Source organism: Palaemon carinicauda, chromosome 38, assembly GCF_036898095.1.
Source record: "Palaemon carinicauda isolate YSFRI2023 chromosome 38, ASM3689809v2, whole genome shotgun sequence".
Lineage (NCBI taxonomy): Eukaryota > Metazoa > Arthropoda > Malacostraca > Decapoda > Palaemonidae > Palaemon > Palaemon carinicauda.
This window is the reverse complement of record NC_090762.1, coordinates 5,182,915-5,201,864: the sequence shown is the minus strand read 5'-3', so window position 1 is coordinate 5,201,864 and position 18,950 is coordinate 5,182,915. Positions and strand designations below refer to the sequence as shown.

The following is an 18,950-nucleotide window of genomic DNA, read 5'->3' as shown; positions in this document are numbered from 1 at the left end:
AACTAGCTTGATATTCCACTATTTGTTTTTAATTTATCATAAGTTATGCCAGTTAATTTAGAATGTAATGCATCATTTAAATAGTTTCTGTGACTCATGGCAGCTTGTGTATAAACAGACTGTTTTATTGTGTTTATTGTGGGTATTTTTTTATTTATTTGATTATTATTATCACTTTTTACTTTGGAACTTGTCTTGCAAGTTAATGGCCTTTTAATTTTTTTCTTCATACAAGTTATTTATAATGTTAATCAATAGAAATTCTCATGTTTTCAAACGATACCATCCTATCCCTATTCATTGAGGGTAAAGTACTATTACTGTATGTCATCTACCATTGAAATTGTGCTGGTGTCATTAGTGATATATATATATATATATATATATATATATATATATATATATATATATATATATATATATATATCTGTGTGTGTTTATATACAGTATACAGTACAGTATATATATTTTAATTTTAATTTTTAACATAAATATATTTAGTTTCAAATAACAATTTAACCAGCTTTTATTGAAAAGTTACATTATAGTAAGGAAAAAAAGTTGTTATCATAACTGGTCAGAGTTATTTGCTTTAAGTTAATCCTGGGACCCCAATCCAAATATCAGTTAGTTAATGATAATTGCAAAAACAGTGGAATTGTAAGTTAAACTATGGAACAGTAACTTGTGGTTTGGAATGTCATCTTTCAGAGAAGAAGCTTATGTTAAGGGGTGCAACTCAGCCCTATTAAAACATTGTTATTTTGAGTTTACTTCAAACTCCCACTACTATTTTGTTTCTTGACCAATATTTTCCTTTAAAAACATTTGACAGAATATTTTATATTATGAAAGTTGTATACTAAATTTTCTTAGCATTTTTTTATTTTATTACTTTATAAGATTTATTATAACTCGGACCATCCTTTACATTCAGATCTCCCTGGACAAATCTATCCTGTTCGTAATACTAAGCAGGCAGTTAATTCTAATAGCCAGGCCTTCTCCATCATGAGGCTCAATACTACACAATATTCTAGAAGTTTTATTCCAGCTGTTACCAAGTTGTGGAATGATCTTCCTAATCGGTAGTTGAAATAGTAGAACTTTAAAAGTTCAAAGTTGGAGCAAATGTTTTAATGTTGACCAGGCTGACATGAGTCTTTTTATAGTTTATATATGACATATCTGTTTTTGACGTTGTTAATAGTTTATATAGGACATACAGTATCTGTTTTGACGTTGTCACTGTTTTCAGAATGATTTATTGTTAATTTATTCTCATCATTTATTCATTTCCTTATTTCCTTTCCTCACTGGGCTATTTTTCCCTATTGGAGCCCTTGGGCTTATAGCATCTTGCTTTTCCAACTAGGGTTGTAGCTTAGCTATTGATAATAATAATAATGATAATAATAATAATAATAATAATAGAAGTCACTTAAAAGTGACTATTTTTCATGTGGAAGTTTTTTGTTTTTTCAAAGTGTATGTAGGCTACAGATTGTAGGCAATAAAATTCCTTATCTTTTCATGTTTGAATGACAAAGATTGATGAATATTCAATATTCAAGTATGGGGTTTTAACAGTAATTGTCCTTTTCACTTGGGATCATCAGGATAATCATCTTATTTTACCTTTATTTACTAAGCAGTAGTGAAACCCTTCCTTCAAATCCAGAAACAGATGCACTACATGAACCAAATGCACAAACATGATTAAGACATAGTCTCTACCATAATATATTCTTTTCTGTGTATTTTTGTGGCAAATTTTACCATTTAGCATACTGTATTAGTTATCTAGTTATCATCTCTGACAATTTATGCATCTTCCAGCATAATTATACCTTAATTAATTTTAATATATAAATGATCAAACAAAGAAACAGGATGAATATACATGCAGCAAATGTTTATTGACAAATGCTACAGAGAACACTGTATAGAAAAAATTAACCTTTTCCCCAGGAAATCATAGAAGATGGTGGTGTTAGTGTATATGGGATGCCGAAATAAATATCCTTCCTTGTAGTTCTTGAAGAAAAAGTAAATAAATTGGTACCCAGGTCAGAAAAGGGTTGAGTAATTGAAAACTATTTGAACCATGAAATATAGACTCTCTCCTAGCCAAAAATGCAATAATCTGTATTGAGTCATCAAAATTTCTTTCCACCGTCTTGTGGTTAATATATTTACAGTATGACTGTAAACATTCCTGGAACAATTTTACTATGACTGCTCCTATTTAGATGGGTTTTCTGTTATTTTTTTACATTACCACTACTATTTTTTATACATCCAATTCTTCTGAAAGCAGACAATAGTTATTAAACTGCTAAACTTGTGATTTTTATGTTTATAGCATAAGTTCTGTAAAAAAATATTTTATATGTAACTTTGTAAGTTTTATATGCACAAGAATTATTTATGTGACCCCTCAAAATATTTGTGAAGTAAAAGTAGGTTTAATAAACAGGATTATACACTCTATTTCTAGATACCAGTGAACACGTCAATGACGGTTTCGGATGCAGGGATTGTTTAAGTTACTCATTTGAAGACCTTTGTAGCCACAAGTATTCTGATCACAATTACTTTGCAGTATGTAAGGTTAGTGCTTTTTTATAGTATCTTATGTATCCAGAGAGGATTACTTTGAAACCATTACAGTACACTACAGTAATACCTCTAGAAACAAAATTAATTTCTTCCGGAGTGACTTTCATTTCATGATTTTTTCATATAGTAAGGGCAGTTTTATGTGGAAAACGCCTAGTTTGTTTCAAACCCTACAAAAATGCCACATTAATTTTTTATAATAAAACTATAACCACAATGAAATACAGCCAAAAAAAATTTTGAATCATTCAATATACCTAACCTAATGTTAATATCTGTGAATGAAGTAGTTATTAGAACAGTGCAATAATAAATGGAAAATAATGCAATACGTACAGTATGATACTGTATATGTACAAAATAAACTACTGTACATACATACATATATACCAAGGCACTTCCCCCAATTTTGGGGGGTAGCCGACATCAACAAATGAAACAAAACAAAAAGGAGACCTCTACTCTACGTTAATCCCAAATAAAATTTACCCTTACTATAGAGAGGTACATTTTCTATGATGCGTAACCAAACCGTTTTATTCAACTTGCGCATATTTTTAACTGTAGCTGTTTTATTGTTAAGTAATACAATTAGTATTAATTGCTGATACATCAATAAATAACTTACCTTTTTCAATATTAAACTTAGCCGGTGATCATATAAGCTGTCAGCTCTGCTGCCCGACAGAAAAACCTAAGGACAAAATACGCCAGCGATCGCTATACAGGTGGGGGTGTACATCAACAGCGCCATCTGTCGAGCAGGTACTCAAGTACTCCATGTAAACACAGAACCAATTTTCTCTCTGTCGTGCCACCGGCAAGACCTACTAAATACGCTGTTGCTTACTGGATTGATTTTCACAGGTTTTGGTGAAGTACTCATTTCTAGTTATTAGCTTTCGCTTTGCAGAGGTTATCTTCAATACTTCCTTGCATTCTTTGATTGAATTTTGGATTATTTGTTGACGACTTGGATAGATTTTGAATTTCCCCTTTGACTAATTCAAGATGGTTGACCCTTCTCAAGTCCCTAAATACAGGAAGTGTAGTGCTAGGGACTGTTCAAGGCGTCTTCCGAAGGCCTCTATCGATCCGCACACCATTTGTTCCAATTGTCGGGGTAAATCCTGTCAATGGGAAGATCGGTGTGAGGAATGCGTTGGGCTTTCGGAATTCGATTTTCTCGAATTCCTTAAATATTCACGTAGGCTAGAGAGAGATAGAGTCAGGAGGAGTTCATCTCGCTCAGTTGATTTTTCCTCTCCCCATGCCCCACAACCTATTCCTTCCCCTGTAGTGGTTGCTCCTGATCCCCCTTCTAGCACTCAACAACCTTCGATGGCAGATATGATGCGTGCCATCCAGGCTCTGGGTGAGAGAGTCGAGTCATTGGCGAGTGACCGTAACCAACTCATGGCAGACGTCAGGGAGTTGAAGGGTAAGAGTGCAGTGGGTAGTGACCTAGTGAGTGGAAGTGTTGTGAAAAGTGTTAGTGTTGCGCTTGAGGGTGCGTCTGTTCGTGCCTGTCGTCCTCCCAGTCCGGGACCTCTTGCAAGCTCCCAAGCCCAGGGGAGAAGCACATTTATACCCATAAAACGACTCTATGCTGTAGTCTAACACAAAATCTGACACCGAAAATATTGGGGCATTATCTCTGACCCCGGCCCTTACTCGTTTCGGACCCCAAAAATAAGGCCCTTTTTCAATAAAAACTCATATATCTTCTATAATTTTAGCCGTAGAGCGAAAATATGCGATGACCACATTTATACCCATAAAACGACTCTATGCTGTAGTCTAACACAAAATCTGACACCGAAAATATTGGGGCATTATCTCTGACCCCGGCCCTTACTCGTTTCGGACCCCAAAAATAAGGCCCTTTTTCAATAAAAACTCATATATCTTCTATAATTTTAGCCGTAGAGCGAAAATATGCGATGACCACATTTATACCCATAAAACGACTCTATGCTGTAGTCTAACACAAAATCTGACACCGAAAATATTGGGGCATTATCTCTGACCCCGGCCCTTACTCGTTTCGGAGCCCAAAAATAAGGCCCTTTTTCAATAAAAACTCATATATCTTCTATAATTTTAGCCGTAGAGCGAAAATATGCGATGACCACATTTATACCCATAAAACGACTCTATGCTGTAGTCTAACACAAAATCTGACACCGAAAATATTGGGGCATTATCTCTGACCCCGGCCCTTACTCGTTTCGGACCCGAAAAATAAGGCCCTTTTTCAATAAAAACTCATATATCTTCTATAATTTTAGCCGTAGAGCGAAAATATGCGATGACCACATTTATACCCATAAAACGACTCTATGCTGTAGTCTAACACAAAATCTGACACCGAAAATATTGGGGCATTATCTCTGACCCCGGCCCTTACTCGTTTCGGACCCCAAAAATAAGGCCCTTTTTCAATAAAAACTCATATATCTTCTATAATTTTAGCCGTAGAGCGAAAATATGCGATGACCACATTTATACCCATAAAACGACTCTATGCTGTAGTCTAACACAAAATCTGACACCGAAAATATTGGGGCATTATCTCTGACCCCGGCCCTTACTCGTTTCAGACCCCAAAAATAAGGCCCTTTTTCAATAAAAACTCATATATCTTCTATAATTTTAGCCGTAGAGCGAAAATATGCGATGACCACATTTATACCCATAAAACGACTCTATGCTGTAGTCTAACACAAAATCTGACACCGAAAATATTGGGGCATTATCTCTGACCCCGGCCCTTACTCGTTTCGGACCCCAAAAATAAGGCCCTTTTTCAATAAAAACTCATATATCTTCTATAATTTTAGCCGTAGAGCGAAAATATGCGATGACCACATTTATACCCATAAAACGACTCTATGCTGTAGTCTAACACAAAATCTGACACCGAAAATATTGGGGCATTATCTCTGACCCCGGCCCTTACTCGTTTCGGACCCCAAAAATAAGGCCCTTTTTCAATAAAAACTCATATATCTTCTATAATTTTAGCCGTAGAGCGAAAATATGCGATGACCACATTTATACCCATAAAACGACTCTATGCTGTAGTCTAACACAAAATCTGACACCGAAAATATTGGGGCATTATCTCTGACCCCGGCCCTTACTCGTTTCGGACCCCAAAAATAAGGCCCTTTTTCAATAAAAACTCATATATCTTCTATAATTTTAGCCGTAGAGCGAAAATATGCGATGACCACATTTATACCCATAAAACGACTCTATGCTGTAGTCTAACACAAAATCTGACACCGAAAATATTGGGGCATTATCTCTGACCCCGGCCCTTACTCGTTTCGGACCCGAAAAATAAGGCCCTTTTTCAATAAAAACTCATATATCTTCTATAATTTTAGCCGTAGAGCGAAAATATGCGATGACCACATTTATACCCATAAAACGACTCTATGCTGTAGTCTAACACTAAATCTGACACCGAAAATATTGGGGCATTATCTCTGACCCCGGCCCTTACTCGTTTCGGACCCCAAAAATAAGGCCCTTTTTCAATAAAAACTCATATATCTTCTATAATTTTAGCCGTAGAGCGAAAATATGCGATGACCACATTTATACCCATAAAACGACTCTATGCTGTAGTCTAACACAAAATCTGACACCGAAAATATTGGGGCATTATCTCTGACCCCGGCCCTTACTCGTTTCGGACCCCAAAAATAAGGCCCTTTTTCAATAAAAACTCATATATCTTCTATAATTTTAGCCGTAGAACGAAAATATGCGATGACCACATTTATACCCATAAAACGACTCTATGCTGTAGTCTAACACAAAATCTGACACCGAAAATATTGGGGCATTATCTCTGACCCCAGCCCTTACTCGTTTCGGACCCCAAAAATAAGGCCCTTTTTCAATAAAAACTCATATATCTTCTAAAATTTTAGCCGTAGAGCGAAAATATGCGATGACCACATTTATACCCATAAAACGACTCTATGCTGTAGTCTAACACAAAATCTGACACCGAAAATATTGGGGCATTATCTCTGACCCCGGCCCTTACTCGTTTCGGACCCCAAAAATAAGGCCCTTTTTCAATAAAAACTCATATATCTTCTATAATTTTAGCCGTAGAGCGAAAATATGCGATGACCACATTTATACCCATAAAACGACTCTATGCTGTAGTCTAACACAAAATCTGACACCGAAAATATTGGGGCATTATCTCTGACCCCGGCCCTTACTCGTTTCGGACCCCAAAAATAAGGCCCTTTTTCAATAAAAACTCATATATCTTCTATAATTTTAGCCGTAGAGCGAAAATATGCGATGACCACATTTATACCCATAAAACGACTCTATGCTGTAGTCTAACACAAAATCTGACACCGAAAATATTGGGGCATTATCTCTGACCCCGGCCCTTACTCGTTTCGGACCCCAAAAATAAGGCCCTTTTTCAATAAAAACTCATATATCTTCTATAATTTTAGCCGTAGAGCGAAAATATGCGATGACCACATTTATACCCATAAAACGACTCTATGCTGTAGTCTAACACAAAATCTGACACCGAAAATATTGGGGCATTATCTCTGACCCCGGCCCTTACTCGTTTCGGACCCCAAAAATAAGGCCCTTTTTCAATAAAAACTCATATATCTTCTATAATTTTAGCCGTAGAGCGAAAATATGCGATGACCACATTTATACCCATAAAACGACTCTATGCTGTAGTCTAACACAAAATCTGACACCGAAAATATTGGGGCATTATCTCTGACCCCGGCCCTTACTCGTTTCGGACCCCAAAAATAAGGCCCTTTTTCAATAAAAACTCATATATCTTCTATAATTTTAGCCGTAGAGCGAAAATATGCGATGACCACATTTATACCCATAAAACGACTCTATGCTGTAGTCTAACACAAAATCTGACACCGAAAATATTGGGGCATTATCTCTGACCCCGGCCCTTACTCGTTTCGGACCCCAAAAATAAGGCCCTTTTTCAATAAAAACTCATATATCTTCTATAATTTTAGCCGTAGAGCGAAAATATGCGATGACCACATTTATACCCATAAAACGACTCTATGCTGTAGTCTTAACACAAAATCTGACACCGAAAATATTGGGGCATTATCTCTGACCCCGGCCCTTACTCGTTTCGGACCCCAAAAATAAGGCCCTTTTTCAATAAAAACTCATATATCTTCTATAATTTTAGCCGTAGAGCGAAAATATGCGATGACCACATTTATACCCATAAAACGACTCTATGCTGTAGTCTAACACAAAATCTGACACCGAAAATATTGGGGCATTATCTCTGACCCCGGCCCTTACTCGTTTCGGACCCCAAAAATAAGGCCCTTTTTCAATAAAAACTCATATATCTTCTATAATTTTAGCCGTAGAGCGAAAATATGCGATGACCACATTTATACCCATAAAACGACTCTATGCTGTAGTCTAACACAAAATCTGACACCGAAAATATTGGGGCATTATCTCTGACCCCGGCCCTTACTCGTTTCGGACCCCAAAAATAAGGCCCTTTTTCAATAAAAACTCATATATCTTCTATAATTTTAGCCGTAGAGCGAAAATATGCGATGACCACATTTATACCCATAAAACGACTCTATGCTGTAGTCTAACACAAAATCTGACACCGAAAATATTGGGGCATTATCTCTGACCCCGGCCCTTACTCGTTTCGGACCCCAAAAATAAGGCCCTTTTTCAATAAAAACTCATATATCTTCTATAATTTTAGCCGTAGAGCGAAAATATGCGATGACCACATTTATACCCATAAAACGACTCTATGCTGTAGTCTAACACAAAATCTGACACCGAAAATATTGGGGCATTATCTCTGACCCCGGCCCTTACTCGTTTCGGACCCCAAAAATAAGGCCCTTTTTCAATAAAAACTCATATATCTTCTATAATTTTAGCCGTAGAGCGAAAATATGCGATGACCACATTTATACCCATAAAACGACTCTATGCTGTAGTCTAACACAAAATCTGACACCGAAAATATTGGGGCATTATCTCTGACCCCGGCCCTTACTCGTTTCGGACCCCAAAAATAAGGCCCTTTTTCAATAAAAACTCATATATCTTCTATAATTTTAGCCGTAGAGCGAAAATATGCGATGACCACATTTATACCCATAAAACGACTCTATGCTGTAGTCTAACACAAAATCTGACACCGAAAATATTGGGGCATTATCTCTGACCCCGGCCCTTACTCGTTTCGGACTCCAAAAATAAGGCCCTTTTTCAATAAAAACTCATATATCTTCTATAATTTTATCCGTAGAGCGAAAATATGCGATGACCACATTTATACCCATAAAACGACTCTATGCTGTAGTCTAACACAAAATCTGACACCGAAAATATTGGGGCATTATCTCTGACCCCGGCCCTTACTCGTTTCGGACCCCAAAAATAAGGCCCTTTTTCAATAAAAACTCATATATCTTCTATAATTTTAGCCGTAGAGCGAAAATATGCGATGACCACATTTATACCCATAAAACGACTCTATGCTGTAGTCTAACACAAAATCTGACACCGAAAATATTGGGGCATTATCTCTGACCCCGGCCCTTACTCGTTTCGGAGCCCAAAAATAAGGCCCTTTTTCAATAAAAACTCATATATCTTCTATAATTTTAGCCGTAGAGCGAAAATATGCGATGACCACATTTATACCCATAAAACGACTCTATGCTGTAGTCTAACACAAAATCTGACACCGAAAATATTGGGGCATTATCTCTGACCCCGGCCCTTACTCGTTTCGGACCCCAAAAATAAGGCCCTTTTTCAATAAAAACTCATATATCTTCTATAATTTTAGCCGTAGAGCGAAAATATGCGATGACCACATTTATACCCATAAAACGACTCTATGCTGTAGTCTAACACAAAATCTGACACCAAAAATATTGGGGCATTATCTCTGACCCCGGCCCTTACTCGTTTCGGACCCCAAAAATAAGGCCCTTTTTCAATAAAAACTCATATATCTTCTATAATTTTAGCCGTAGAGCGAAAATATGCGATGACCACATTTATACCCATAAAACGACTCTATGCTGTAGTCTAACACAAAATCTGACACCGAAAATATTGGGGCATTATCTCTGACCCCGGCCCTTACTCGTTTCGGACCCCAAAAATAAGGCCCTTTTTCAATAAAAACTCATATATCTTCTATAATTTTAGCCGTAGAGCGAAAATATGCGATGACCACATTTATACCCATAAAACGACTCTATGCTGTAGTCTAACACAAAATCTGACACCGAAAATATTGGGGCATTATCTCTGACCCCGGCCCTTACTCGTTTCGGACCCCAAAAATAAGGCCCTTTTTCAATAAAAACTCATATATCTTCTATAATTTTAGCCGTAGAGCGAAAATATGCGATGACCACATTTATACCCATAAAACGACTCTATGCTGTAGTCTAACACAAAATCTGACACCGAAAATATTGGGGCATTATCTCTGACCCCGGCCCTTACTCGTTTCGGACCCCAAAAATAAGGCCCTTTTTCAATAAAAACTCATATATCTTCTATAATTTTAGCCGTAGAGCGAAAATATGCGATGACCACATTTATACCCATAAAACGACTCTATGCTGTAGTCTAACACAAAATCTGACACCGAAAATATTGGGGCATTATCTCTGACCCCGGCCCTTACTCGTTTCGGACCCGAAAAATAAGGCCCTTTTTCAATAAAAACTCATATATCTTCTATAATTTTAGCCGTAGAGCGAAAATATGCGATGACCACATTTATACCCATAAAACGACTCTATGCTGTAGTCTAACACTAAATCTGACACCGAAAATATTGGGGCATTATCTCTGACCCCGGCCCTTACTCGTTTCGGACCCCAAAAATAAGGCCCTTTTTCAATAAAAACTCATATATCTTCTATAATTTTAGCCGTAGAGCGAAAATATGCGATGACCACATTTATACCCATAAAACGACTCTATGCTGTAGTCTAACACAAAATCTGACACCGAAAATATTGGGGCATTATCTCTGACCCCGGCCCTTACTCGTTTCGGACCCCAAAAATAAGGCCCTTTTTCAATAAAAACTCATATATCTTCTATAATTTTAGCCGTAGAACGAAAATATGCGATGACCACATTTATACCCATAAAACGACTCTATGCTGTAGTCTAACACAAAATCTGACACCGAAAATATTGGGGCATTATCTCTGACCCCAGCCCTTACTCGTTTCGGACCCCAAAAATAAGGCCCTTTTTCAATAAAAACTCATATATCTTCTAAAATTTTAGCCGTAGAGCGAAAATATGCGATGACCACATTTATACCCATAAAACGACTCTATGCTGTAGTCTAACACAAAATCTGACACCGAAAATATTGGGGCATTATCTCTGACCCCGGCCCTTACTCGTTTCGGACCCCAAAAATAAGGCCCTTTTTCAATAAAAACTCATATATCTTCTATAATTTTAGCCGTAGAGCGAAAATATGCGATGACCACATTTATACCCATAAAACGACTCTATGCTGTAGTCTAACACAAAATCTGACACCGAAAATATTGGGGCATTATCTCTGACCCCGGCCCTTACTCGTTTCGGACCCCAAAAATAAGGCCCTTTTTCAATAAAAACTCATATATCTTCTATAATTTTAGCCGTAGAGCGAAAATATGCGATGACCACATTTATACCCATAAAACGACTCTATGCTGTAGTCTAACACAAAATCTGACACCGAAAATATTGGGGCATTATCTCTGACCCCGGCCCTTACTCGTTTCGGACCCCAAAAATAAGGCCCTTTTTCAATAAAAACTCATATATCTTCTATAATTTTAGCCGTAGAGCGAAAATATGCGATGACCACATTTATACCCATAAAACGACTCTATGCTGTAGTCTAACACAAAATCTGACACCGAAAATATTGGGGCATTATCTCTGACCCCGGCCCTTACTCGTTTCGGACCCCAAAAATAAGGCCCTTTTTCAATAAAAACTCATATATCTTCTATAATTTTAGCCGTAGAGCGAAAATATGCGATGACCACATTTATACCCATAAAACGACTCTATGCTGTAGTCTAACACAAAATCTGACACCGAAAATATTGGGGCATTATCTCTGACCCCGGCCCTTACTCGTTTCGGACCCCAAAAATAAGGCCCTTTTTCAATAAAAACTCATATATCTTCTATAATTTTAGCCGTAGAGCGAAAATATGCGATGACCACATTTATACCCATAAAACGACTCTATGCTGTAGTCTAACACAAAATCTGACACCGAAAATATTGGGGCATTATCTCTGACCCCGGCCCTTACTCGTTTCGGACCCCAAAAATAAGGCCCTTTTTCAATAAAAACTCATATATCTTCTATAATTTTAGCCGTAGAGCGAAAATATGCGATGACCACATTTATACCCATAAAACGACTCTATGCTGTAGTCTAACACAAAATCTGACACCGAAAATATTGGGGCATTATCTCTGACCCCGGCCCTTACTCGTTTCGGACCCCAAAAATAAGGCCCTTTTTCAATAAAAACTCATATATCTTCTATAATTTTAGCCGTAGAGCGAAAATATGCGATGACCACATTTATACCCATAAAACGACTCTATGCTGTAGTCTTAACACAAAATCTGACACCGAAAATATTGGGGCATTATCTCTGACCCCGGCCCTTACTCGTTTCGGACCCCAAAAATAAGGCCCTTTTTCAATAAAAACTCATATATCTTCTATAATTTTAGCCGTAGAGCGAAAATATGCGATGACCACATTTATACCCATAAAACGACTCTATGCTGTAGTCTAACACAAAATCTGACACCGAAAATATTGGGGCATTATCTCTGACCCCGGCCCTTACTCGTTTCGGACCCCAAAAATAAGGCCCTTTTTCAATAAAAACTCATATCTTCTATAATTTTAGCCGTAGAGCGAAAATATGCGATGACCACATTTATACCCATAAAACGACTCTATGCTGTAGTCTAACACAAAATCTGACACCGAAAATATTGGGGCATTATCTCTGACCCCGGCCCTTACTCGTTTCGGACCCCAAAAATAAGGCCCTTTTTCAATAAAAACTCATATATCTTCTATAATTTTAGCCGTAGAGCGAAAATATGCGATGACCACATTTATACCCATAAAACGACTCTATGCTGTAGTCTAACACAAAATCTGACACCGAAAATATTGGGGCATTATCTCTGACCCCGGCCCTTACTCGTTTCGGACCCCAAAAATAAGGCCCTTTTTCAATAAAAACTCATATATCTTCTATAATTTTAGCCGTAGAGCGAAAATATGCGATGACCACATTTATACCCATAAAACGACTCTATGCTGTAGTCTAACACAAAATCTGACACCGAAAATATTGGGGCATTATCTCTGACCCCGGCCCTTACTCGTTTCGGACCCCAAAAATAAGGCCCTTTTTCAATAAAAACTCATATATCTTCTATAATTTTAGCCGTAGAGCGAAAATATGCGATGACCACATTTATACCCATAAAACGACTCTATGCTGTAGTCTAACACAAAATCTGACACCGAAAATATTGGGGCATTATCTCTGACCCCGGCCCTTACTCGTTTCGGACCCCAAAAATAAGGCCCTTTTTCAATAAAAACTCATATATCTTCTATAATTTTAGCCGTAGAGCGAAAATATGCGATGACCACATTTATACCCATAAAACGACTCTATGCTGTAGTCTAACACAAAATCTGACACCGAAAATATTGGGGCATTATCTCTGACCCCGGCCCTTACTCGTTTCGGACCCCAAAAATAAGGCCCTTTTTCAATAAAAACTCATATATCTTCTATAATTTTAGCCGTAGAGCGAAAATATGCGATGACCACATTTATACCCATAAAACGACTCTATGCTGTAGTCTAACACAAAATCTGACACCGAAAATATTGGGGCATTATCTCTGACCCCGGCCCTTACTCGTTTCGGACCCCAAAAATAAGGCCCTTTTTCAATAAAAACTCATATATCTTCTATAATTTTAGCCGTAGAGCGAAAATATGCGATGACCACATTTATACCCATAAAACGACTCTATGCTGTAGTCTAACACAAAATCTGACACCGAAAATATTGGGGCATTATCTCTGACCCCGGCCCTTACTCGTTTCGGACCCCAAAAATAAGGCCCTTTTTCAATAAAAACTCATATATCTTCTATAATTTTAGCCGTAGAGCGAAAATATGCGATGACCACATTTATACCCATAAAACGACTCTATGCTGTAGTCTAACACAAAATCTGACACCGAAAATATTGGGGCATTATCTCTGACCCCGGCCCTTACTCGTTTCGGACCCCAAAAATAAGGCCCTTTTTCAATAAAAACTCATATATCTTCTATAATTTTAGCCGTAGAGCGAAAATATGCGATGACCACATTTATACCCATAAAACGACTCTATGCTGTAGTCTAACACAAAATCTGACACCGAAAATATTGGGGCATTATCTCTGACCCCGGCCCTTACTCGTTTCGGACCCCAAAAATAAGGCCCTTTTTCAATAAAAACTCATATATCTTCTATAATTTTAGCCGTAGAGCGAAAATATGCGATGACCACATTTATACCCATAAAACGACTCTATGCTGTAGTCTAACACAAAATCTGACACCGAAAATATTGGGGCATTATCTCTGACCCCAGCCCTTACTCGTTTCGGACCCCAAAAATAAGGCCCTTTTTCAATAAAAACTCATATATCTTCTAAAATTTTAGCCGTAGAGCGAAAATATGCGATGACCACATTTATACCCATAAAACGACTCTATGCTGTAGTCTAACACAAAATCTGACACCGAAAATATTGGGGCATTATCTCTGACCCCGGCCCTTACTCGTTTCGGACCCCAAAAATAAGGCCCTTTTTCAATAAAAACTCATATATCTTCTATAATTTTAGCCGTAGAGCGAAAATATGCGATGACCACATTTATACCCATAAAACGACTCTATGCTGTAGTCTAACACAAAATCTGACACCGAAAATATTGGGGCATTATCTCTGACCCCGGCCCTTACTCGTTTCGGACCCCAAAAATAAGGCCCTTTTTCAATAAAAACTCATATATCTTCTATAATTTTAGCCGTAGAGCGAAAATATGCGATGACCACATTTATACCCATAAAACGACTCTATACTGTAGTCTAACACAAAATCTGACACCGAAAATATTGGGGCATTATCTCTGACCCCGGCCCTTACTCGTTTCGGACCCCAAAAATAAGGCCCTTTTTCAATAAAAACTCATATATCTTCTATAATTTTAGCCGTAGAGCGAAAATATGCGATGACCACATTTATACCCATAAAACGACTCTATGCTGTAGTCTAACACAAAATCTGACACCGAAAATATTGGGGCATTATCTCTGACCCCGGCCCTTACTCGTTTCGGACCCCAAAAATAAGGCCCTTTTTCAATAAAAACTCATATATCTTCTATAATTTTAGCCGTAGAGCGAAAATATGCGATGACCACATTTATACCCATAAAACGACTCTATGCTGTAGTCTAACACAAAATCTGACACCGAAAATATTGGGGCATTATCTCTGACCCCGGCCCTTACTCGTTTCGGACCCCAAAAATAAGGCCCTTTTTCAATAAAAACTCATATATCTTCTATAATTTTAGCCGTAGAGCGAAAATATGCGATGACCACATTTATACCCATAAAACGACTCTATGCTGTAGTCTAACACAAAATCTGACACCGAAAATATTGGGGCATTATCTCTGACCCCGGCCCTTACTCGTTTCGGACCCCAAAAATAAGGCCCTTTTTCAATAAAAACTCATATATCTTCTATAATTTTAGCCGTAGAGCGAAAATATGCGATGACCACATTTATACCCATAAAACGACTCTATGCTGTAGTCTTAACACAAAATCTGACACCGAAAATATTGGGGCATTATCTCTGACCCCGGCCCTTACTCGTTTCGGACCCCAAAAATAAGGCCCTTTTTCAATAAAAACTCATATATCTTCTATAATTTTAGCCGTAGAGCGAAAATATGCGATGACCACATTTATACCCATAAAACGACTCTATGCTGTAGTCTAACACAAATTCTGACACCGAAAATATTGGGGCATTATCTCTGACCCCGGCCCTTACTCGTTTCGGACCCCCAAAAATAAGGCCCTTTTTCAATAAAAACTCATATATCTTCTATAATTTTAGCCGTAGAGCGAAAATATGCGATGACCACATTTATACCCATAAAACGACTCTATGCTGTAGTCTAACACAAAATCTGACACCGAAAATATTGGGGCATTATCTCTGACCCCGGCCCTTACTCGTTTCGGACCCCAAAAATAAGGCCCTTTTTCAATAAAAACTCATATATCTTCTATAATTTTAGCCGTAGAGCGAAAATATGCGATGACCACATTTATACCCATAAAACGACTCTATGCTGTAGTCTAACACAAAATCTGACACCGAAAATATTGGGGCATTATCTCTGACCCCCGGCCCTTACTCGTTTCGGACCCCAAAAATAAGGCCCTTTTTCAATAAAAACTCATATATCTTCTATAATTTTAGCCGTAGAGCGAAAATATGCGATGACCACATTTATACCCATAAAACGACTCTATGCTGTAGTCTAACACAAAATCTGACACCGAAAATATTGGGGCATTATCTCTGACCCCGGCCCTTACTCGTTTCGGACCCCAAAAATAAGGCCCTTTTTCAATAAAAACTCATATATCTTCTATAATTTTAGCCGTTTAGAGCGAAAATATGCGATGACCACATTTATACCCATAAAACGACTCTATGCTGTAGTCTAACACAAAATCTGACACCGAAAATATTGGGGCATTATCTCTGACCCCGGCCCTTACTCGTTTCGGACCCCAAAAATAAGGCCCTTTTTCAATAAAAACTCATATATCTTCTATAATTTTAGCCGTAGAGCGAAAATATGCGATGACCACATTTATACCCATAAAACGACTCTATGCTGTAGTCTAACACAAAATCTGACACCGAAAATATTGGGGCATTATCTCTGACCCCGGCCCTTACTCGTTTCGGACCCCAAAAATAAGGCCCTTTTTCAATAAAAACTCATATATCTTCTATAATTTTAGCCGTAGAGCGAAAATATGCGATGACCACATTTATACCCATAAAACGACTCTATGCTGTAGTCTAACACAAAATCTGACACCGAAAATATTGGGGCATTATCTCTGACCCCGGCCCTTACTCGTTTCGGACCCCAAAAATAAGGCCCTTTTTCAATAAAAACTCATATATCTTCTATAATTTTAGCCGTAGAGCGAAAATATGCGATGACCACATTTATACCCATAAAACGACTCTATGCTGTAGTCTAACACAAAATCTGACACCGAAAATATTGGGGCATTATCTCTGACCCCGGCCCTTACTCGTTTCGGACCCCAAAAATAAGGCCCTTTTTCAATAAAAAACTCATATATCTTCTATAATTTTAGCCGTAGAGCGAAAATATGCGATGACCACATTTATACCCATAAAACACGACTCTATGCTGTAGTCTAACACAAAATCTGACACCGAAAATATTGGGGCATTATCTCTGACCCCGGCCCTTACTCGTTTCGGACCCCAAAAATAAGGCCCTTTTTCAATAAAAACTCATATATCTTCTATAATTTTAGCCGTAGAGCGAAAATATGCGATGACCACATTTATACCCATAAAACGACTCTATGCTGTAGTCTAACACAAAATCTGACACCGAAAATATTGGGGCATTATCTCTGACCCCGGCCCTTACTCGTTTCGGACCCCAAAAATAAGGCCCTTTTTCAATAAAAACTCATATATCTTCTATAATTTTAGCCGTAGAGCGAAAATATGCGATGACCACATTTATACCCATAAAACGACTCTATGCTGTAGTCTAACACAAAATCTGACACCGAAAATATTGGGGCATTATCTCTGACCCCGGCCCTTACTCGTTTCGGACCCCAAAAATAAGGCCCTTTTTCAATAAAAACTCATATATCTTCTATAATTTTAGCCGTAGAGCGAAAATATGCGATGACCACATTTATACCCATAAAACGACTCTATGCTGTAGTCTAACACAAAATCTGACACCGAAAATATTGGGGCATTATCTCTGACCCCGGCCCTTACTCGTTTCGGACCCCAAAAATAAGGCCCTTTTTCAATAAAAACTCATATATCTTCTATAATTTTAGCCGTAGAGCGAAAATATGCGATGACCACATTTATACCCATAAAACGACTCTATGCTGTAGTCTAACACAAAATCTGACACCGAAAATATTGGGGCATTATCTCTGACCCCGGCCCTTACTCGTTTCGGACCCCAAAAATAAGGCCCTTTTTCAATAAAAACTCATATATCTTCTATAATTTTAGCCGTAGAGCGAAAATATGCGATGACCACATTTATACCCATAAAACGACTCTATGCTGTAGTCTAACACAAAATCTGACACCGAAAATATTGGGGCATTATCTCTGACCCCGGCCCTTACTCGTTTCGGACCCCAAAAATAAGGCCCTTTTTCAATAAAAACTCATATATCTTCTATAATTTTAGCCGTAGAGCGAAAATATGCGATGACCACATTTATACCCATAAAACGACTCTATGCTGTAGTCTAACACAAAATCTGACACCGAAAATATTGGGGCATTATCTCTGACCCCGGCCCTTACTCGTTTCGGACCCCAAAAATAAGGCCCTTTTTCAATAAAAACTCATATATCTTCTATAATTTTAGCCGTAGAGCGAAAATATGCGATGACCACATTTATACCCATAAAACGACTCTATGCTGTAGTCTAACACAAAATCTGACACCGAAAATATTGGGGCATTATCTCTGACCCCGGCCCTTACTCGTTTCGGACCCCAAAAATAAGGCCCTTTTTCAATAAAAACTCATATATCTTCTATAATTTTAGCCGTAGAGCGAAAATATGCGATGACCACATTTATACCCATAAAACGACTCTATGCTGTAGTCTAACACAAAATCTGACACCCGAAAATATTGGGGCATTAATCTCTGACCCCGGCCCTTACTCGTTTCGGACCCCAAAAATAAGGCCCTTTTTCAATAAAAACTCATATATCTTCTATAATTTTAGCCGTAGAGCGAAAATATGCGATGACCACATTTATACCCATAAA

General features: G+C 37.8%; 1 protein-coding gene across 1 annotated transcript in view; it reads left to right on the top strand.

The window, feature by feature from the left end:
* Window positions 1-18,950, top strand: part of LOC137630042 (divergent protein kinase domain 2A-like) — a 48,505-nt gene that overhangs the window by 27,013 nt on the left and 2,542 nt on the right. Inside the window, exon 5 of the mRNA XM_068361534.1 lies at window positions 2,501-2,613. Coding sequence (XP_068217635.1) covers window positions 2,501-2,613 — 113 coding nt within the window. The remainder of the gene's footprint in view (window positions 1-2,500; window positions 2,614-18,950) is intronic.